This window comes from Salminus brasiliensis, chromosome 13, assembly GCF_030463535.1.
Source record: "Salminus brasiliensis chromosome 13, fSalBra1.hap2, whole genome shotgun sequence".
Taxonomy (NCBI): domain Eukaryota; kingdom Metazoa; phylum Chordata; class Actinopteri; order Characiformes; family Bryconidae; genus Salminus; species Salminus brasiliensis.
In genome coordinates this window covers 30,634,065-30,657,250 of record NC_132890.1, presented here as the reverse complement: position 1 = coordinate 30,657,250, position 23,186 = coordinate 30,634,065, and the positions used below count along the sequence as shown (strand labels likewise).

Below are 23,186 nucleotides of genomic sequence, written 5' to 3'. Positions count from 1 at the left end.
TTAACACCTGGCAAAGGATGATCTACCTTTACCAATCATAGAAATTACACATATTGTCCTGTTTATGAGTGACGAAGCAGAATAGCTTTATTGTTAACACTAGCAAATTTTATGCTAATAAGCTCAATAAGTTCGTATGGCCATAAATTATATCATACTTGTCACTTTATTGAAATAAACAAAATCAGCCTGATATCCAGTGCAAGCATGCATTTAAATACATACAAGCATTTTTCTTAGTTACTGGACATGAAGCAGGATGGCCTTTGCCTGTTGGTTAGATTTAGCCTTTATTTTGGATTGGGGGAGGGCAACTAGGACACCTTTGGTGTAAGGCTTCTGCTGGTAAAGTGACACGGTGTTGCACTTTTCACTCACAGCCGTCTCACTTTACATATAAAGGAACCAAGGCCGCACTTATTATTATTATTCAATGCTGCGGTCCAGCTCATTAATCGCCAGTTTTGTCGTCCGATGCTTTAACCCATCCATCCAAATACAATCTTTACAAGTACTTCACAAAAATGAAGCACTCTCATTTGCCGTTGTGACACGTTTTGTGTTACAGTGGTGCTCGAACACCTTTTCCTTTTTCACAAGTCCTTCTATTGTAATTATCCCTGTATCGGTTTCATGTGCAGTGCCTGTTGAGATGAACGCTTTGTGGTCAGTGTCAGGAAAAGGGGGAAAACAGTGATAAGAAAAAGCCACACACTCATTTTCAACAGTTCTGTAAAACTTTATTGCTTAAGATACCATGATTACACACCTTTAAAAAGATAAGACCAATGTAAGAGGAACAGATCCGTCTGTAGAGGAGATAAACTGAGCCGAACATAGACCTCATAGAAGCAGACAGTCTTGCAGCTGCAGCAGGATTTGCACTAATATTGCTAATAACTGACTGGCTGGCATGTTGTGTGTTCCAATGGTCATACTGTTGAAAGGCTTTGGCCATTACAATACTAAGCAGTGGCCTGAAAGTTATAATCTACAGACCTTACGGTTATTAAATGCAATTCCTGCTATTAAAAAAAGGACATTTTAATGAAGTTAATCTGCTGCGTGAATAGATCAGACAGCTTATTAAGTCAAGTAAACAACAGAGAAAGGCACAGTATGAAGATATATTAAAAACATTATTTTAATTGGGGGTTTTGGACAGTAATTTACACTTAGCACATATCTGTGTGAAACAGAGGTGTGAGGTAACACACCAGCCTATGGCGCTACCCTGCAGCTACCCTGCAACTTTTCATAATGGATCTATGGAGAAAGGTAAACCACTTGTTGCATTAGCACCGATTTATCCACAGTGGGTACAGTGGAAGTAGACAGGTAGCACATTTCAGCAGCAGAGGCAGAGTGGCTTTCTTCTGATAGTGCTGCTTTCTTCATATCATGGTGAACATGACTAATCGATTTCTCATTGATGTTGATAATGGAAGGAAATCAATGCACTGTATATTTATAAAGCATTCTCTACTGCTGTACAGTGATCATATAATCCACACAGCCATTCTGACGGATGGTATTACACTTCAGGAAGTGTAGGGGGCGATATGGTTTCGATTGTCTAGTTGAGCCATAAGAGAATGGCTGTCGAATGCTGTCGGTGCTGCAACGGGGCAAATCATTAAAGCATAAGACATATTGATTCAATCGATTCATCAAATAATTACAAGAACAGTCGTTAGTTGCTGAACCAAATTCATACTGGATATAGATCAGATGACCACTTTGCCGGTGATTAATGATTTCATTGACCCACAACTGGCAGGAAGGACAGTATTAATGCCACAATGACAACAAACAGCACCACATCAAGGATCAGCTTCTTCACAGACGAGGTGGCATGTTTTCTGCCGTGTCCTCTGCTTCTAAACCACTCCACCACCTCCTTCAGGTCATATTCTCTAGGATTATAACCCAGCTCCGCCCTGGCCTTGTCCATGCTAAAATAGTGGGTGACCCCTGTCTTGTAGACCTCAGTGCGGGTCAGAAGAGGCTGGAAGTTGTAGACACGACCAACCACACTATGTACCAGCTCGGTGAGGAATGCGAAGAAGTAAACGAGCGATACTGGAAGTCTTAGCTTGGGGAAAGAGTAGCCTAGACCCTCCACTAGAGGCCTGAAGAACTCAAAGTTGTTGACTGGACGCCCGTCGGAGATGAAGTAAGCCTGTCCAGCTGCACGGTGCTGGCCTTTCTCCGTTAGCGCTTCTGCGGCTAGAACGTGTGCAGAAACCAGGTTGTCAACATGAACAAACTCCACCAGACTGTCGGGATCCCCATAGACAAATTTAAAGAGGCCTTTCTCTATGTATCCCACAATCCTGGGGAGGTGTCTTTGTTCACCTGGTCCGTAAATTCCAGCCGGACGCAGGGAGCAAGTCCTGAGGACTCCATGTCCACCCGCTAGCTGTGAATTGTTAGCTTTTAGCACCCGCATCTCTGCTAAAGACTTGGTTCTGGAGTAGTGGTCTGGATGAAGGTGTAAGGGTAGGTAGGGAAGAGTCTCGTCACCATTTCGTATCACCTGTCCGCCAAAGACCACGTTGAAGGTGCTGGTGTACACCAGGCGGGGGACCCCAAGAGCCAGGCAGGCCTGGAGAACGTTTTCAGTTCCCTGAACGTTCACTTCCTCAATTAGCTTCTTGTTGAGCTGCTCTCTCCCGGACATCCCATAGGAGGCTATGTGGAAAACACAGGCTGCTCCCCGCAGTGCTTTCTCCACCTGAGCATAGTCCCGCACGTCCCCCTGTATGAACTCCACGTCCTCAGGCAACGCCTCACTCGGAGGCCTTGCATCAAACAGGAGGATTCTTTGTGACGGTCCTTTGCGGAGAGCGCAAGCAAGACTGCATGTAACATAAATAAATGAAAGTTATATAAATAAATAAATAAACAGCATTTATAGTTAAACACACAATATGCAGTTTTTAATACAACTAAATGTGTAATCCCTGAAACTGCAGGCAGTAAGACATTGACTTATTTCACAGAGATTTAGAGACAGAGACACAGAGAGAGAGAGAGAGAAACACACACAGAGAGAGAGAGAGAGACTTCTAATAGTGGTGAATCACACCATATACGTTACACAGAGAAAAGTATTGGGACACAAGCTCATTCATTGTTTCTTCCATTATTAAGGGTATTAATAAAGAGTTTATCCTGTTTTTGAAGTAACTGTCTCTACTGTATCTTTCTACTATTTTGGAGCATTGCTGTGAGGATCTGATTGCATTCAGCAACAAGAGCGTTAGTGAGTTCAAGATGTTGGAATTTCAACGCCCATCCTTTTCCCCAACTTATCCCGAATGTACTCGATGTACCACCATCATTCCAGAGAACACAGGTCCACTGCTCCACAGCTCAATGCATGGTGCCAAGATTATAATGGGTGCTCAACTTAAAGTAGCTGAATGCATTAATCAGAAGGGGTATCCACAAACATTTGGACATATAGTGAAACTCCAGCAGAAGCAATCTGTCATTGTAGTGTTCCACAGCCCTCAAACATTAGGACATAAGGTATTTTCATGCATGCAAGACCAACAAGTGGAGGTCCATCTTCCAGACAGTCAGCATTAAGTAAGGGCTACCTTGGTAGTGTAGACAGCATTAATATACTAGCTCTGTTCAAATCAGTGATCTGACCAGAAAACTCATGGATACACTTGCTATTTTTTTACTTTTGACGCTTAATAATGTATGAAAACTTCCTTTCTGTTTTAACACTGTAACACACAAGACTGATAAATCACATCTGTTGCCTGTTATTTAATATTTGCTGTGTATTATAAAGTAACTACTACAAACTAATATGTAAGCTATACAATTATATGGGTGAGGAGGAGAAGTCTGCATCTGCTGATGAGTCTATACAGTTTAAAAGGCTGGAATTAACTCTGTAGTAGTATTTATATGTAGGTGTAAGTATATGGAATCAAGCCATTACTGTGCGTTCTGTTATGCAGCATTTGCAGCAGATGTTCATTTCACACAGAAAGGCTTATTACTCAGTAACTACAGGCACTTCTGTACCAACTGGCGGGGCTATTCTTTGAGTTCATTTCAGCTTTTTAAAACTATATGAACCCAGACATGATTTGTTCTAATGAATCGGTGTTGTGAAAGTATATGTATGTTACTTTATTACTAAACAACACTGCACTGTTTTCTGAAAAAAAAAAAAGAATGGTCTGGTGTCGCCCTCTAGTGGTGTTTTTGGGTGCTGCAAAAACGTTAAAAGTTGTTCAGTTGTTCTTACCTAACCTGCTTTATGAAACCAGGTAATGAAATTCACAGGAAAACAGTATTTTAAGTAGTTTGGAACATCATGTTGAATAATGTTGTAAAATCCTTTGTAAAAACACATTTGAGCACCACTGTTAGACCTTAAAGTTAAAGTGCAGTGACCTTAATTTTGAAATCTGTTCACCCCTGGTCAAAGATTAATGGACTCTCCAAAAGGTATAAAGTTAAAAATATCTTTAAAAACCTTTAAAGCAAGATTAGTGTATTATTTCAGTTCACGATAACTTTTACTATGGTCTTAGACCTTAATTAGCTTGCTAGAACTACATAGTCCTGTTGAAAATCATCCTTGGGAAAGGCCAAGTGATGCGAATGCCAAAGCTTTATAAAGCCTCCAACACCTGCCCCAATAACCAGGAGTCATGAGGTCCTCCAAACAGTCGGCAAAAGTCATGAGCAGAAGTTCACTAAAAGAACACCTCTCCAACAGTTAAGCACGAGGGTGGATCGACTATGCTTTGGGCCTCTGAATCCACAAAATCTACCCAAAAAGGCAAACATCACTGAAAATCTGCGGATAGACTTTAAGAGAGGAGTGTAGCAAAACAGGAAATACAGTTAAAAATACATACAGTTATACAAATACATACAGTTATAATGAATTAATTTAAGGAAAGTGTTAAATTTGACTTGGAAATTAATTCATATTTTACTCGCTTTACTTTTCACAGAAACAGGAACAGGTTTGACCGGGGTGCAAAAACTTTTGCATGCCATGGTAAAGCATCTTCACTTGCTGAGTTACATACCGAAATCCGAAGTAACCTCCTCCACCTGTGATGACGTATGTGTGAGCTGCTGCACCGGCGTTCATTGTATAATTATGCAGTGTTGTGATGCCAGAGGCCTGAAAAACACAGGGAGAGAGACTGTGAGCGAGGCATCGAGCTTGTTCCACTCTTTCAACACAAACTGCACTGGGAGGAAATAGACAGTTTAGGATAAACGCACTGCACCCTTAATGCTTAAGCCTTAACATTTCCTTAAGTTGTGTCTAATAAAGAGGAAAAGTCAAGGATATTTATATGGAATAATGGATATAAATTAATATTGTGAAAGGTCAAGTTTGGACGTTTTAACATCAGTTTATCAACAGTTACAGAAAAACAATCTTAATCATTTTGTGTATCAGGGCGTCCTGACTGTGCTTGGTGGACCCTGCGAAGGATGGAGAAAAAATATCAGTGTTTAATAAATAAATAACAATAAAAAACAACTTTATCAGGCTTTGAACTCGGCTCTTCTTCAGACCTGAAGGGAATCACTTACTCTTCATCATCACTTGTTGTGATGGTGTATTATTTCTGGGGCTACAATAATTACTAAAAAAAAAACTTATATACATCAAGATACAGCTCAGCGTGCTTCACTGTACAAAGAATCCTAAATAAAAACAAATAATTCGAAATCCAACAAATAAAAGCAACAACAAAACAACTAGTAGTTTTACTACTACTACTTTTAATAATTAACAATTAACATGCACAAGAGGAAAATAATAACAGACTATTCAGTACAAGGGTAATAGCACAATAGAAGTCACATTAATTAGAAATAAAGGAATCAAAGAAAATGAATAAACAATTTAACTTTTTTATTCAAATAACAAATAATTAAAAATAAGTAAATCATAATAATAAAAAATTTAAAACAATTAAAAATAATCTTGCATAAATTAGTAAAGAAAGTGTCAAATTTAACTTGAAACTGAAAATTAGAAATTTTGGAAACAGGAATTTTGACCACAGTAATGTGTCTCCACTGCCTGAGTAACAGACCATTCAGTACAAAGGTAATAGCTCAAGTCATTACTTTACTAGCTATTACCTTTTATATCAATTAAAGATGAAGAAAAGTAATCCTAGTAAAAGAATAAACAATTCAACAACTTCTTAATACAAGAAAAAAAAATAATATAAATAAATAATTAATGTATAAATGACATTAAAAAAAAAAACCCTAATAAATAAACTTGGTTAAAGAGGAGTGTGTTATGTCCACTGAGCCTCAGTGTTCCACAGTTTGGGAGCGTAGTGAGCGAAGGCTGCTTCCCCAATTTCCTTTTGGGGACTTTTGGACTGCTTAGCACTTAGGACTGCTCCTGTCTGAGGAGGACCTAGGAGCTAATGAAGGGCCATGAGACAGCAGAGACTGGTGGTACATTAGTGATGTGAGAGGGTGCAAGACTGTCTAGAGCCTCGTTTACAGTTCTAAGAGAAACGGGTCACCAGTGCAGCGCTGCTTTACCAGGAGTAATGCAGACTTACTTCCTAGTAGTTTCTCAACAGACCAGGTAAACAGAGCACTGCAGTAGTGCTGTCTAATTTTTGTAGGTTTACTTCACTCTGTTTATTTATATTTATATATATATATATTTTATTTATATTCTTTTCATTTGATCCGGCAGTTCCATTTTATTATAAACGATTTATTTTTATGATTTCTCAGGTTTTACTTACTTTTATTGCTAATATAATATTTTTTTCCAAGTTTATTTAATAAATTATATATTTTATCATATTATATTAAGTATTTTATATTTTTGTTGATTTTTATTTTCTTACTTTCATTCATTAATTAATTTTACCTTTTCATTTTAAGCTTCAACATTGTGTTTATATACCACCAGTGTCTTACATGCATCATTTTATTTGGGGGTATGTGGTCTACTTTCTTATGAAGCTGAGTTTATGTATGAAAACATGCTAAATAAAGAGGAAGTTTACAGTAATATTTACTGAGGAATGTGAAGCAGGACAGTTCAGCTGAACATGGCTGAGGTCCCTTCAGTGAGGCTGGCTCACACAGTGCTGGTGTAGAGCTGAGGCAGACAGCTGAACCACACCTCACATATAATAACCTTCAACCCTGGAGTCAAACTACCGGATCCACGAGCCCAAATCAAGAGTCCAAGAGTCCAAACCAGAACCGCTCCACTCACTGGACCACTCGGCACACGTGCAACACACCTCGCGGTCCAATCGCGCTCCTTATCTGGAACCTGTTGATCAATATCTCAGAGTCTCGAGGCACAGTCGCCTGAAACAGAACCGAACCACAGAGGTGAAGAAACGTCCATCTCACCTTTCCTGCGAAGAGAGCCGAGTCTCAGCCCGTGTGCAGCACAGTCAGCACTTCCTGGAAAACGCGCGATAGGGCGGGTAAATGAGTGCTGCACTGTGATTGGTCAGGACCGCTCAGTGAGTGGCTGCTATTGGTCACGAGTAGTGACGTATACAAACTTACTAGATTACCACAATTGTATAGTTTCATTGATGACGCGTATAATTACCACAGCGTTTAATTATATAATAAATATATAAGTATTAATAATAATAATTAATTAATTAATTAATTAATTAATAATAATATAAAGGACGGTTCTTTAAAGAACCTTAAAAATACGTCAACTTTATCAGAAATTGTCGCGCGGAGCCGAGGCGCACATGAAGAATTTAAATAAATCAATGAAACGAAACCAAAAAATTGCACATCTCCCTCGCGCTTATCACTATTTTAGCTCGTTTTTTGTCTAAACGTTACCATCCCAAGGGTGTCCTGGTGACGTCGTCTTCAAACAGCACCAAAAAGGGTCCCACGTTACCCTGAACTGACCAGGATGACATGGTCCAGTTTTTACGCATTTGGTGCGCTTTTACGCATCTGGCGCACTTTTACGCATCTGGCGCACTTTTACGCATTTGGCGCGCTTTTACGCATCTGGCGCACTTTTACGCGTCTGGTGCGCTTTTACGCGTTTGGTGCGCTTTTACGCATCTGGTGCGCTTTTACGCATCTGGCGCACTTTTACGCGTCTGGTGCGCTTTTACGCGTTTGGTGCGCTTTTACGCATCTGGTGCGCTTTTACGCATTTGGCGCGCTTTTACGCATCTGGTGCGCTTTTACGCATCTGGTGCGCTTTTACGCATTTGGCGCGCTTTTACGCATCTGGTGCGCTTTTACGCATCTGGCGCGCTTTTACGCATCTGGCGCACTTTTACGCGTCTGGTGCGCTTTTACGCATGTGGTGCGCTTTTACGCATCTGGTGCGCTTTTACGCATTTGGCGCGCTTTTACGCATCTGGTGCGCTTTTACGCATGTGGTGCGCTTTTACGCATCTGGTGCGCTTTTACGCATTTGGCGCGCTTTTACGCATCTGGTGCGCTTTTACGCATTTGGCGCGCTTTTACGCATCTGGTGCGCTTTTACGCATGTGGTGCGCTTTTACGCGTTTGGTGCGCTTTTACGCATGTGGTGCGCTTTTACGCATCTGGTGCGCTTTTACGCATTTGGCGCGCTTTTACGCATCTGGTGCGCTTTTACGCATGTGGTGCGCTTTTACGCATCTGGTGCGCTTTTACGCATTTGGCGCGCTTTTACGCATCTGGTGCGCTTTTACGCATGTGGTGCGCTTTTACGCATTTGGCGCGCTTTTACGCATCTGGTGCGCTTTTACGCGTCTGGTGCGCTTTTACGCATGTGGTGCGCTTTTACGCATTTGGCGCGCTTTTACGCATGTGGTGCGCTTTTACGCATCTGGTGCGCTTTTACGCATGTGGTGCGCTTTTACGCATTTGGCGCGCTTTTACGCATCTGGCGCACTTTTACGCGTCTGGTGCGCTTTTACGCGTTTGGTGCGCTTTTACGCATGTGGTGCGCTTTTACGCATCTGGTGCGCTTTTACGCATTTGGCGCGCTTTTACGCATCTGGTGCGCTTTTACGCATGTGGTGCGCTTTTACGCATCTGGTGCGCTTTTACGCATTTGGCACGCTTTTACGCATCTGGTGCGCTTTTACGCATGTGGTGCGCTTTTACGCATTTGGCGCGCTTTTACGCATCTGGTGCGCTTTTACGCGTCTGGTGCGCTTTTACGCATGTGGCGCGCTTTTACGCATTTGGTGCGCTTTTACGCATCTGGTGCGCTTTTACGCATGTGGTGCGCTTTTACGCATTTGGCGCGCTTTTACGCATGTGGTGCGCTTTTACGCATTTGGCGCGCTTTTACGCATGTGGTGCGCTTTTACGCATCTGGTGCGCTTTTACGCATGTGGTGCGCTTTTACGCATTTGGCGCGCTTTTACGCGTCTGGTGCGCTTTTACGCGTCTGGTGCGCTTTTACGCGTCTGCCGCGCTTTTACGCATCTGGTGCGCTTTTACGCATGTGGTGCGCTTTTACGCGTCTGCCGCGCTTTTACGCATCTGGCGCACTTTTACGCGTCTGGTGCGCTTTTACGCGTCTGCCGCGCTTTTACGCATCTGGTGCGCTTTTACGCATGTGGTGCGCTTTTACGCATCTGGCGCACTTTTACGCGTCTGGTGCGCTTTTACGCGTTTGGTGCGCTTTTACGCATCTGGTGCGCTTTTACGCATTTGGCGCGCTTTTACGCATCTGGTGCGCTTTTACGCATCTGGTGCGCTTTTACGCATTTGGCGCGCTTTTACGCATTTGGCGCGCTTTTACGCATCTGGTGCGCTTTTACGCATGTGGTGCGCTTTTACGCGTTTGGTGCGCTTTTACGCATGTGGTGCGCTTTTACGCATCTGGTGCGCTTTTACGCATTTGGCGCGCTTTTACGCATCTGGTGCGCTTTTACGCATGTGGTGCGCTTTTACGCATCTGGTGCGCTTTTACGCATTTGGCGCGCTTTTACGCATCTGGTGCGCTTTTACGCATGTGGTGCGCTTTTACGCATTTGGCGCGCTTTTACGCATCTGGTGCGCTTTTACGCGTCTGGTGCGCTTTTACGCATGTGGTGCGCTTTTACGCATTTGGCGCGCTTTTACGCATGTGGTGCGCTTTTACGCATCTGGTGCGCTTTTACGCATGTGGTGCGCTTTTACGCATTTGGCGCGCTTTTACGCATCTGGCGCACTTTTACGCGTCTGGTGCGCTTTTACGCGTTTGGTGCGCTTTTACGCATCTGGTGCGCTTTTACGCGTCTGGTGCGCTTTTACGCATGTGGTGCGCTTTTACGCATCTGGTGCGCTTTTACGCATGTGGTGCGCTTTTACGCATCTGGTGCGCTTTTACGCATGTGGTGCGCTTTTACGCGTCTGCCGCACTTTTACGCATCTGGTGCGCTTTTACGCATTTGGCGCGCTTTTACGCATCTGGTGCGCTTTTACGCATTTGGCGCGCTTTTACGCATGTGGTGCGCTTTTACGCATGTGGTGCGCTTTTACGCATTTGGCGCGCTTTTACGCATCTGGTGCGCTTTTACGCATTTGGCGCGCTTTTACGCATGTGGTGCGCTTTTACGCATTTGGCGCGCTTTTACACATCTGGTGCGCTTTTACGCGTCTGGTGCGCTTTTACGCATCTGGCGCACTTTTACGCGTCTGGTGCGCTTTTACGCATCTGGCGCACTTTTACGCGTCTGGTGCGCTTTTACGCATTTGGCGCGCTTTTACGCATCTGGTGCGCTTTTACGCGTCTGGTGCGCTTTTACGCGTCTGGTGCGCTTTTACGCATTTGGCACGCTTTTACGCATTTGGCACGCTTTTACGCGTCTGGTGCGCTTTTACGCATTTGGCGCGCTTTTACGCATCTGGTGCGCTTTTACGCATCTGGTGCGCCTTTGTGCACGTTGCGCAAAACAGGGGGAAAACCTTTAGTACACTTAACGATAAATTCTTTTTAACACATCGAACATGATACCGGCTAACATGCTGGCTGCTTTAAGATGTGGTGTGCCGGCTGCTTTAGGATAGGCAGTTTGGTGTGCTGGCTGCTTTAGGATTTGACGTTTGGTGTGCCGGCTGCTTTAGGATAGGCCGTTTGGTGTGCCGGCTGCTTTAGGATTGGCCGTTTGGTGTGCTGGCTGCTTTAGGATAGGCTGTTTGGTGTGCCGGCTGCTTTAGGATTGGCCGTTTGGTGTGTCGGCTGCTTTAGGATAGGCCGTTTGGTGTGCCGGCTGCTTTAGGATAGGCCGTTTGGTGTGCCGGCTGCTTTAGGATAGGCTGTTTGGTGTGCCGGCTGCTTTAGGAAAGGCCGTTTGGTGTGCAGGCTGCTTTAAGATAGGCCGTTTGGTGTGCCGGCTGCTTTAGGAAAGGCCGTTTGGTGTGCTGGCTGCTTTAGGATAGGCCATTTGGTGTGCCGGCTACTTTAGGAAAAGCCGTTTGGTGTGCTGGCTGCTTTAGGATAGGCTGTTTGGTGTACCGGCTTCTGTAAGATGTGCCATTTGGTGTGCCAGCTGCTTTAAGAAAGGCCGTTTGGTGTGCAGGCTGCTTTAGGATAGGCTGTTTGGTGTGCCGGCTGCTTTAGGATAGGCCGTTTGGTGTGCCGGCTGCTTTAGGATAGGCCATTTGGTGTGCCGGCTGCTTTAGGTTAGGCTGTTTGGTGTGCCAGCTGCTTTAGGATAGGCCGTTTGGTGTGCTGGCTGCTTTAGGAAAGGCCGTTTGGTGTGCCGGCTGCTTTAGGATAGGCCGTTTGGTGTGCCGGCTGCTTTAGGATAGGCTGTTTGGTGTACCGGCTTCTGTAAGATGTGCCATTTGGTGTGCCAGCTGCTTTAAGAAAGGCCGTTTGGTGTGCCGGCTGCTTTAGGATAGGCTGTTTGGTGTGCTGGCTGCTTTAGGATAGGCCGTTTGGTGTGCCGGCTGCTTTAGGTTAGGCTGTTTGGTGTGCCAGCTGCTTTAGGATAGGCCGTTTGGTGTGCCGGCTGCTTTAGGATAGGCTGTTTGGTGTGCTGGCTGCTTTAGGATAGGCCGTTTGGTGTGCCGGCTGCTTTAGGTTAGGCTGTTTGGTGTGCTGGCTGCTTTAGGAAAGGCCGTTTGGTGTGTCGGCTGCTTTAGGAAAGGCCGTTTGGTGTACCGGCTTCTGTAAGATGTGTCGGTTGGTGTGCTGGCTGCTTTGAGTTGAATCGGCTAGTTTGGGAGGTGCTGTCGGGCAGGCAGGCATTCAAAGAGGTGCCAGCAAGCATTCAGGGGTCCAAACCCTGACTATATTTTTTGTCAAATTATTGACTATATATAAAGAACAGCTCTGACTAATTAAGACATGTCTTTGGCCTACTTTTAATAAGTAATATATTATTAATGATTTAGATAAAATATATAACAAATATATCTATTATATAATATATCTATAAACTACATATTATCTTTAAATAAATTCACACATAAAGCATACATCATAAACATAAATATGAAAAAATACTATTAGCATTTAATCATTTGTCCTTACTTAGGGCTCAGTGGAAGCTAAAGTCCGCCCTCTGCCGGTGGATTCTCATCATTACACCATGAATCCTGTACTTCTTTCTCTGTTTGAGAATCCTAGCAGTTTCCTAAGCTAAGTACATAACTGCAGAGGATGTTATGTTGCAGAAAGAGCTTAGATCTACTGATAATACACATTATTCCACTTGGCTTTGTAGCAGTGATTATTTTCATGATCGTTTTTATGTTTTCATTTAATGATCTCTCACTACAATTCCCAGCATGCCATTGCTATAGACTGATAGCCAATATCCGCTGATCTACAGGTTAATAAATCCAATCAAGCTAGGATTAGAGCAACCCTTAGAGAGCTTTTCTCTTTATCAAAGACACTGTAAATAACAATAGTATAGTTATATACTATTATATATATATATATATATATATATATATATATATATATATATATATATATATATATATATATATATACCCTCCTACCACTGCTACCTGTGTAATGACCATGTTAAAACCTAAATAGACTCTTAACTATCTGCCACTATTAATATCACCACTATTAACTATTTGTTGTATCTGATTTGGTCATTTTTATCAATAATGTTTAAATAGTTCTGACCAGAGGAGGACGGGTCAGGTCCCCCTTTGTGAGTCTTGGTTCCTCCCAAGGTTTCTTCCTCCAGCTCTGAGGGAGGTTCTCCTTGCTACTGTCGCTGTTGGCTGCTAACTGGGGGTCTTTTATCCTTCGTGCCTTACGTTATTTCTTTTTTTGGTCTCTTTTATTAATTACTAATTATGTAAAGCTGCTTTGTGACGACAACAGTTGTAAAAAGCTATACAAATAAATCTGACTTGACTTGACTAGTTTACTACAAAGTTCAGGATTGATGTACTACCTTACCTAAGAATGAACTGTTCACTTAATAAAGTCAACTTGACTTAAAATGAAAATCAGGGCCCAGGTCAGCAAGGGTTCAGCCTCTTCCCAGATATTCTGTGTGGAATTGCTATTAAAGGGCCCATACTGTAAATGTTTCTTGCGTTTGATCTTAATCCTTGAAATCAACATACTGGTGAGGGTCTATGTATCATTTTTTGATATAGGTATATTATAGATGATTATAGAGCGGCCTAGGCCCAAGCACTGATTATAACCTCAGCTTTAATTGGCATAGCTGAACCGCTGTAGTTTGAGGAGATGAATATATGTAAATGTGTTGTTTTTTGTGATGTCACTTAATCAGTTAGCACAAACCAAACTGGTTTCACAACCTAATTTTCATATAGGGGCCGAAATGTAAACAATACCTATATAAATGTTTACATTGTTTATGTTCTACATCATTCGGTTTCCAAATAGACAGTAGAGTAAATGTGATGTCTATTACTGAGTCACGTACGCAGAGGTGAGGTAGGTCATAAAGGCAGGTCATAAAGATTCTGCTTCATTTCCAGCTCAGCCTTATCAGATGTGGACCACTTTGGGAAGTAGTCTGGTCCCCGTTTCAGTTAAAGGCACGAGATCATGCCCAGAGGAGGGGGATTTGGCCTTCATATAATTAATATGGGTTGTACACACTTAGCAGAGCTGTCATCCTCATAGAGAATTCAGTTCGGTATGCAAACGGGCCTTATTTTAGTACTGTTTATTATACCAATAAACAAATGTCCTGTCACAGAAAATGTGTAGTAGCAGCTAGTAGTTTTCCATGAACTTGGTTTTAAGGTCAGCAAGTCACTCAAGCTGTATATCTAAGATAAGAGCTGTACGTTCTTTTTTTTTTGTTCAAATGGCTCCATTACGCTGTAGTCACGAGTGTCTATGACATACCAGAATGTATGAAGTGAGATGTTGAAATAGGCATGTTGTTGGGCTGGAAAAGGGGGAAAGAAGAGTGTTATAAATTGTTATAAAAAGTGTTATAGTGTTATAAAAGTGTTATAAATCTGACACTGAATAATAATAGACATTTTCATGATAATTAAAAAACACATTATTAGTAATATCACAGTCCCTTACAGCACACAACCTACTGTAATATTTCATTTGAGCTTCTGGATTTGGTCAGGATAACAGCTTGGCCCAAAGTTTGAGGTTCACTGAAGGGGGTGGTGGTGTGGGGGTTGCACTGAGATGGCCATTTTAGTAATGAAGTAGTAAAGACTGTCCAAGAGGAATGTCTCTGACCTGAACGTCTGGATGTTGTTTTCTCTTGAAATCTTATATATATATATATATATATATATATATATATATATATATATATATATATATATATACACATTTATACAGAAAAAGTATTTTTTGAGTCATGACAAGTTCTAATTTACTTTTTGACAGATTTTGAACCTGAGTTGTTCTTTACAGTAAGAATATAACTAATAGAAAAGGTATGCAGTTAGCTAGCACCTTCTGCTAGATGTGATTTGACTTCTTTGAATCGACCAATTTAATAATACATAATAACATTTATTAATATATATATATAAACTATATATATCATTTTTGACATCATTTAAATTTAACAGTTGTTCTTTACAGCAACAATATAACCAATAACAGGGTATACAGTAGTAGCTTTCCCTGAATGCTAACTATGAGGTCACTGAAGTTTTTTGACATTTAAGATAATTTGACTTCACTATAGGCTTTAGTCATTTGGCTAAACTGAGAACTGAGACTCCAACTCTACCAAAATAATACAACAATATCATGAAATCTGCAAAAATCAGTTTTATATATTATATTATTATATTATATTATTATTTTTATATATTATATTTTATATATTGATATAATAGTATTTTGTAACACCACCACCACACTTACCAACAATACGACTAATACTTCTACTGCTACTAATGATAACAACAATATCATATTAATATAAATATAACAAAATGATGTATTATAAAAGCTTGTGATTATATATGATGCACAGTTTAATATTTTAAACATATAAATAAAGATAATTTGATTATTTTTATATTATCAGTACACATTTTCTAAAGAACATCGTCTCTGATTTTCACGTTCACTGAGGCCACGCCCATTCACAGCTCGTTGGGCGCCGGTGGGCGTGTCTATAACACACGTGGGCGTGGTCTGGCGTAAGGGGCGTGTGCTGTAAGCGGAAGGAAAGACGGTAAGATGGCCAGCGCAGATGCTACGACACATTTGAGGATCTAACAACCAATACGATCACTGACGGAGGAATTTCGCCCAGATCAACAGATTTTGCTGCTGATATCTCTATCTTTTGAGAAACTCCTCTCAGTGGTCTCGTCGCCGTCGCTATCCTGACCATAAACCCATGAATAATAATAATAACATGGCTGCAGTCGCGCCGGAGGTGCGGGGACTCCATGCTGAAGAGGTAAGTTAAAACACTCCAGCCAGCCAACATTAATCCAGCTCAGTAATCTCCATTAAACCGATATCACACAGATACAGCTGCTCAGACTGGGAGCTGGTAACTTTGCGTGGTTATGTAATGGTAATTATGACAGAGCTCTGCTAACGTTAGCTGGCCTGAGGAGGATGGTCAGCTCTCTCTGCTCATATGAGCTGGCTACTGTCTGTACATTCATCTCTTATTTTATGGAGGCCTTGAAAACACTTCATGTCATTGTGAGCCGTGTTTAGGCTGTGAGGACATCTCAGGTCTGATTTAGCTGCTGTAGTCTGAGTGGAATGGGGCTACAGTTGTCCATCCTCAGCCTGCCTGCCTGCCTGTGTTTTTAATATAGCTGCTCTATTGCAGTTTCAGTTTTAGGACTGCATGTGTGCTGCATGTGTGCCTCAGGAAGTCTTTAAAGATGTCTACAGTGTGTGTAAAGATTTGGCTGATAGGTTTGTTGTCTTAATTGTCTAATAAAAAGACTTGGCAGTCAGTATAAGTAGACCCCCCCCCCTCTCTCTCTCTCTTTCCCTTCCCTCCCTGTTTAAGATGGTTATCACTTTCCTCACTTTTCCTCTGCGGTGTCTCGTGACTCTGAGTCACTTCTTCACACTGTCCGAGTTCACCAACCTTCCCTCACCTCGACACTGACGTCATATTTATTCATATTGTTTTGTTTAGCAGCTCCAGGATTTGTTTGGGCAGGGCTGATCATATCTCCTGTCCACACAAGCCATGTTTTTTTAATGTCTGCTTGCCTGCTAAACTAATAATGCCTTATTGACCAGTGACGGATGGAGAATTCCCTAATTGATCAGATCTTTTCAACCCACAGGATGAAGCTAGGATCCTAAGAGTGAAGGTCATATCTGGAATTGGGCTGGCCAAGAAGGACATTCTGGGTGCCAGGTCAGGTTTATGCACACTAACACTCCAGCGGGTCGTCCAGGGTGCTTTTTTTATTATTATTACACCTGTTTTCCATGGATGGTGCTGATCCGTAGCTCCAAAATGACAGCTTTACAAGAGGAGGAAAAAGCCTTCTCAACTTTTTCTCAAAGTCAATGTAAACCAGTTTTATTCCAAGTCTTTTTGGAGCATTTCTGTTTTATTCTATTCAGAATCAGGATCTAGACACAATGGCAAGAACTACGGTCATGTCCAGAAATGGAAGAAGAAAAAAAACCTCAGCAGAAATAGCTTCAGCTGCTTATCAAATCTGAGGATGCTGCTGGGCCTAAGCATATCGTCGCAAATGCGACGATATGCTTAGGCCCAGCAGCATCCTCAGATTTGATAAGCAGCTGAAGCAGCTGATTTCTTACCTTTCAGTGAAACTGAACTCCGTGTTTGTACTTTTCACCACTTTGGTGGTTCGTGTTTGTGGTTTGTTGGTGACGCCACCCTCATCACCGTGCCGCGGCAACGCGCCCTCTGTTTGTGTTCACAACAATAAGCTAGTCCGAAAACGATGAAAGTGAATTCGTGAATATGCTGTGATGGAGGTCTCCTTCAACCTGGCACCAGTACTGTCCTCTGTGAAAAAATAAACACGGTTTGAAGAAGGGTGGCTAGATATAGTCACTACTGTGGGTCTTTCTAGGAATTTTCTGCACATGACCAAAACATTGGCAAGCACACTGTGGCTAGGGGCTATGAAATGTCCAAGAAGCCGAGTGTTTACCAGTAGTGGCAATAGTTGGGCCAGCACACAATAGAGGCAGAATGTGAGCCGTGGGCTATTTTAATTTCAGTGCAACGTGTGAAATCTTACCCCATACAGCTCAGATACAGTCTTATATATGTGCACTTTTGTGTGCCCTTCTTTTTTTTTTTTTACATGAGCTGGATTCAGCTTGAGTTCAGTAGCCAGTCTGCCATAGGATATCCTAGTATCATTTCCAGTTACGGTCAATGTCATGGTCAGTGCATGCACCTCTGTGTTCTATGCAAGGTTTGCTTTAAACCCACATGTCCACCGGTCTTGCAGTCGTTGGGATGCACCTTGCACTGATTTGGGAATTGTGGGTCAGTGCCAATATCTAATATTTTCCATATCTGTACATATCTGCTGAATTTCCATTTTGTAAAATCGGGATCAGCACTACTCTTATTTGCTGTCCCTTAAAACCTTTGCTGATATATCCATTCACTTGCGTGCTGTGCACACACAGCTTGTATAATCTCCATAGAAATGTACAGACCAATCAAATGGGACACACAATGCTCTAAGGTCACTGTACCCAATGCAAGTGTGGGCTAGAGGCGTATAAACCTTCCAGCACTGGGCTGTGGAGCAGAGGAGTTGAATTGTCTGTAGCGGTGGAGCTCCATCCATTACCTTTGGGATGGGGTGCAGTGGCAGAGCTAATCATCCAGCATCAGTACCTGATCTCACTAATGCTCTCATGTGGCTGAATGCAGTCAAACCCTAACTGCAAGGTTCCAACATCTTGTGCAAAGGCATCCCAGGCTGGTACTGCAGCAAAGAGAATACTCTTAAAATGTTGCAGAAACAGGCGTCCACAAACTTTTGGACACGTAACGATGGAGTCATCTTTCCGCAGACCAGTCTGCATGACTTATATATGATTCTGCGTCTGTTCTTACTCGCTCAGAACGGGGAGCCTGCAGCTCACGTGTCCAGCAGATGGCGGCATCATCAATAGTCTTTGCTGTCCTTCAGAAAGCCTCTTTTCTCTTTCTTTTTTTGACCTAAATAAAAGTGCCCTAGGTATGCAGTGATATCCACGCCTGATCACAGCGGTTCTCTCTCCTAATGAAATCTCCTGATGTGTTTTTTTTAGTAGTAAATCAGGTCTATTGATAACCAGAATCTGCACCATGAGCTTCCTGACACATTGGAGCCTCCTATGGTCTTAAGAATGTGATACCACTCATTTGCTATTCAGTCTGATACCAAGCATCTACCAGGCTAATACCCCAGTACTAATGATACATTTAATTGCCTTCATGAGCACATATTAGGTATACCATTATACCTCCATATAGTATACCATAATACAGCATCCACACTGTCTCATATGGCTCCTCATATAGTCATGTGGCTCCTAGCTCCTATCACACACATTCATTTGCTACGGTAGTTTTCATTCTATTCAGTTTCGCATGACGATCTGTATTCTGTTGACTGCGTAAATGGCCCAGATCCAGTTCTGGTTCCTGGATTTTGTCGTTATCTCTGACATTCTCTCCACTTATGGCATGTTTGGGCTTATGTATCAAAATCATAATTCATGTTTATGCAACAATTTTCCGACCTCTCTTTATCCCGTATGTTTACACAGGCTGTTTCTCTTACTCTGCCTTTAAGACTGATGTATGTAAATGACCTATGTTTTGATTGGCTGCCCTGTACTGTGCTTTGCTTAAAAATCAGGCCAGGCTGAAACTCTTTATTTTTTTTAATAAGCAAAAAAGTTTCCTGTAAAGGAGCTCACAATATAAAAATAGTTGAACCTTTTTTGGTGGTATATAGAACCATTAAAAAAAGAAGAGGTTTTCCTTGTATATGAAGAAAAATTATCATTAATATATATAATTATCATATTATTAAATTATCATTCATAATAGTTATTTTTATACAACAAAATATTACATTGAAAACTGCCAACCTTGTTTTGTGCAGCCTACTGACCATAAATGAGCTGTACATACTGAAACTACACCACACTAATTTAAAGAGGTGCGGACAGTTCAGCTAGCTGTGATATGAGCCCTTTAAAGCAAATGCTTTCCGTGTGAGGATCGACTCTTCAGTGTTGATCTGCCCACCCTTCAGGATATACATTGTGGCATTACAGCAAAACCGTTGTCACTGATTACTGCACGTCAGCCAGCTTCCGTTTTAGTACAGTGTTGCTTTATTAATTCTGTGTGACCCATCCTGTTGCTACAGTCCGAAGATCTTGTGCTTTTGGGAAGCTGGACTTTGACTGGGCAGTAAAAAAAGGCGCTGGGTCTGATCCAATTGGGAAATGACTCGAGGAGGATGTTGCTAACGCCTAACTATTGTTTATAAATATGTGTATAGATTTTCTTTGCGTTTCAAGATTCAGGAATTTACTGTATTGTTTTCTTTATAGCTTTGATTGTATCTATAAAGGGGTGCAACGATTTACATTGTTTACAATTTGAATTAATGCTGCAGTCCTGATTCAGTACATTACAGCAAAAATAAGGATAACTATATAAGGTAGCTGAAAGTACGCCATATTAAATCCGTTTTCAGTTTATTACAGCATTCAGTATTATAAAACTACAAGATTTAAAACAACAGCTGGACTTTATAGTGTCCCAGTCTCACAGTCTAGCTACAGTTGTTGCTTTTATTATTATTATTATTATTATTATTAATAATAATAATAGTAGTAGTAGTAAAAGTGGTATTTCATGTTTGATCAGGTTTTATTTACTTATTAATTAATTAATTAATTAATTAGTTTGTTTGTTTGTTTATTTATTATTTCACAGTGACCCATATACAAGACTGTCTCTCTATGATCCTGTCAATGGAGAACTGACCAGCCTTCAAACAAAAACCATCAAAAAGGTGAGGAATGTACTTAAACTTAAATTTGTTTATTTATTTTTTTTAATCAGTCAATTCCTTTAAACCATTTAGATTTATTAATTATAGTTGTCTTTTCTTTACATTTGTTCCTAGACTTTGGACCCGAAGTGGAACGAGGAATTCTTTTTCAGGGTAAGTGCTGATCTTCACGAAACAAACAATTTCCCAACACTCCTTGTGCTTAGGCAAGGGCTTAGGCCACATCCACAACCCCTTTGATAACATCCCATCTACATTAGAAAGCAGTCATTTTTGTGGTCTCATGCAGATAAGGATGTTTTTAGTGTATTAGTGTATAGTGTAGCTGTGTATTGGCAAGACCCTATTGATATTCAGTGTATCATGATTGAGGGGTTATGATTTAATATATTGCGATACTGTAAGCAAGACTTTTTTTTTTGTTGAGTTTTTTTCGGTTTTATCTGATTTAAGGAAAAAACAACACCACCAACAACACTGCTGTGTAGCGGTCAGGGTTTAAACACAACACAAAATGATCCACTGTCTGCCACCAATCTTTGCATGTAAACTATTTATTTAAAAAATCCAAGCACTGTTTTTGAGAATCATACAGTGTATTGCAAAACATATTGATCTACTTCTAAATATCAATATTTTCTTACACCTCTAATGTGAAGGAGGGCTTGAATTACACAGGGTCTGTTTTAACTCAGCCAGTGCTCACTGATCTAAACCAGAAACACCAAATGACCCTAAACCATTTGCCAGGACTGTATTGTGTCACTTCAGGCATCATACAAACAAAGCCCATTTTTTTTTTATTCAGATGACAGGCCGTATTGCTCAGTTCTGACATTTTAGCTCTAAAACGTTCTCCTTACAGTCGGATAAATTTGGTAAACAGCAAAGCTGTTTACACAGTGCTAAAAATCACGTCAGTGTCATATGTAGGCTCACTTAACCATGTAATGTGATTGTAGTCAGGCAGGAAAACCAATAGCATTGCAGTGATTCTAATCTCTGCAAGCTTTCAGTTCCTTTTGTCTGTGCTTTACCATCATGCTCGTATCTTTTCTACTGAACACACATTTACACACACAAAAGTCAAAGCAAACAGGGCCTGGTTAAATGTTAAACTCTGTGCTGTGTCGAAGTGTTTTATTGAGCTTCGGCTCAGTGGGCTGAGTCGCTCTCTCTGTCTGTGGCGCTCGTTGGGTGGTTTTGGTTTTATTTGTCCTGGGCATAACTTAGGTTATAATAGTGTAATAATTGTGGTGTTTTATTGCCTCGTAGTGCTCCTGTATGCACAGTGATTGGAGTGTTGGTATATAGAGAGCCGTAGAGAGAAGCAATGTCCTATGTGAACTGAGGTCACTTGCTGCAAAATGTTTTTCTTTTTTTTTGGCACAGTTGAGAAAGGTCGTACAAGCCCTGGTAGTATGTAAGTTACTCTGTCTAAATATTGGATCAGTTTATAAGAATGTAAAGAATCCTGGGCTGTCGGGAAACCACAGCTTGACCAGTCACGTAAGAAGATATTTTGATGAGTTAGGAAATGACTCATGGAGGATGCACTGCACTTAACCTTGGCCTATTGACCCTTATCCTGTAAGGTGATCTTCAGAAATGGGGCATGTAACTAAAGATGTCCCAATCTAATCCAGTGGATCAGGATCAGGGCTGATCCAGACATAAATAAATGAATCAGGGATCGGCTGTTTATTCCGGATCTAGTTCCAGTTCTTTGGTTTAACCACTGAGTTCTAGCAGAGCGCCCCCTGGAGTCCTCGAGGTGCCATTAATGGATGTTGTTCAGTCGGCAGTGGTGAGGAGGAGTGATTAGCATTCTTAGAAGATAAAGAAACTGTATATAGGCCGCAGTTTGGACCTATTGTAGAGTGAAAGTAACTGGGACCTGAGTGGTCAGGGAGGTGAGGCAGAAAGGATTATAAGTTAGCAAAAAAAATAGTCATTGTTTAAAACATGAGGCTCCAGATCAGTCCAGAATGTCACATTATTTAGCAACTGTTACTAAAATGAAGTGATTTTACTTCTTACCTGAACTGTGGGTCTGTATCATTAATAAAAACACAAAGATTTGAATGGTATCGGCTGCTACTTAGAAATCAAGAGACCAGATCTGGGGGGGGAAACTGAACTGGGACATCTCTATATGTAACCCTTTGTTTTGGGTGAGGGAAAACACCGCTAAGTGTAAGAACGATAGCGAATGGACACAATTTCACTGTAATCCCATGTTTGGTGTCTAAAATGTACTTATTTAGTTTATAGTGGAAGATGTTGGACTAACATTGCTAACAAACACTGGACATCAATCCTATCTCGGCAAGACATGCTTGATTTATTAGCTTTTTTAGTTTTGCAATTTTGTGAACATTGCAGGGATGACCAGTTCCATCTAAAAAAAAAAAAAAAAAAGAAAATACATGATCTGTATGATGATACTTATGACACTGGATGGAAAAACTTGTGTTTTTTACACTTACTCTGAAATATAATCAATCAGTAAAGGCCTGTTTGGTGTCTTTGTAGTTGCTTCTTTAGTTTTGCACTCCAGCTACAAGGCTAAGGTAGCTAACAAGTAGTGAAAGCATAAGCCCTATCAATTATCATGCTTACTGGATGCTTAAATCACCACTCACTTGCCTCAAACTGAGGCTGGAATTCTGCCTATACTTCAGCCTGTGTTTATAGATCAGTGAGTCATG

The 23,186-nt window shown here is 41.3% G+C and overlaps 2 protein-coding genes across 3 annotated transcripts in view; one reads left to right on the top strand and one right to left on the bottom strand.

The window, feature by feature from the left end:
- Positions 1-737: 737 nt before the first annotated feature.
- sdr42e1 (short chain dehydrogenase/reductase family 42E, member 1) lies at positions 738-7,475 on the bottom strand. 2 transcript variants are annotated; one of them, XM_072695175.1, is made up of 3 exons: positions 7,408-7,475; positions 5,073-5,170; positions 738-2,861 (listed from the first exon to the last, which is right to left on the bottom strand). In XM_072695175.1, the coding sequence occupies exons 2-3, from the start codon at positions 5,135-5,137 to the stop codon at positions 1,760-1,762; spliced, it is 1,167 nt and encodes a 388-aa protein (XP_072551276.1). In that variant the 5' UTR covers positions 5,138-5,170; positions 7,408-7,475; the 3' UTR covers positions 738-1,759. The 2 variants fall into 2 exon arrangements, with proteins under 2 accessions (XP_072551276.1, XP_072551275.1); XM_072695174.1 differs by lacking the exon at positions 7,408-7,475 and having other exon boundaries at positions 5,073-5,225.
- Positions 7,476-15,638: 8,163 nt separating this feature from the next.
- Positions 15,639-23,186, top strand: part of nedd4a (NEDD4 E3 ubiquitin protein ligase a) — a 45,942-nt gene continuing 38,394 nt past the window's right edge. The window contains exons 1-4 of the mRNA XM_072694503.1: positions 15,639-15,878; positions 16,738-16,811; positions 20,397-20,475; positions 20,590-20,628. Of these exons, the coding sequence (XP_072550604.1) occupies positions 15,816-15,878; positions 16,738-16,811; positions 20,397-20,475; positions 20,590-20,628 (255 nt within the window). The 5' untranslated portion in view covers positions 15,639-15,815. The remainder of the gene's footprint in view (positions 15,879-16,737; positions 16,812-20,396; positions 20,476-20,589; positions 20,629-23,186) is intronic.

Bases quoted from the DNA above. Each gene is read 5' to 3' on its own strand.
- sdr42e1 (XM_072695175.1), bottom strand. From the start codon at position 5,137: ATGAACGCCGGTGCAGCAGCTCACACATACGTCATCACAGGTGGAGGA. The intron at 2,862-5,072 runs GTATGTAACTCA...TGTTACATGCAG, and splicing joins GGAGGTTACTTCGGATTTCG to TCTTGCTTGCGCTCTCCGCA.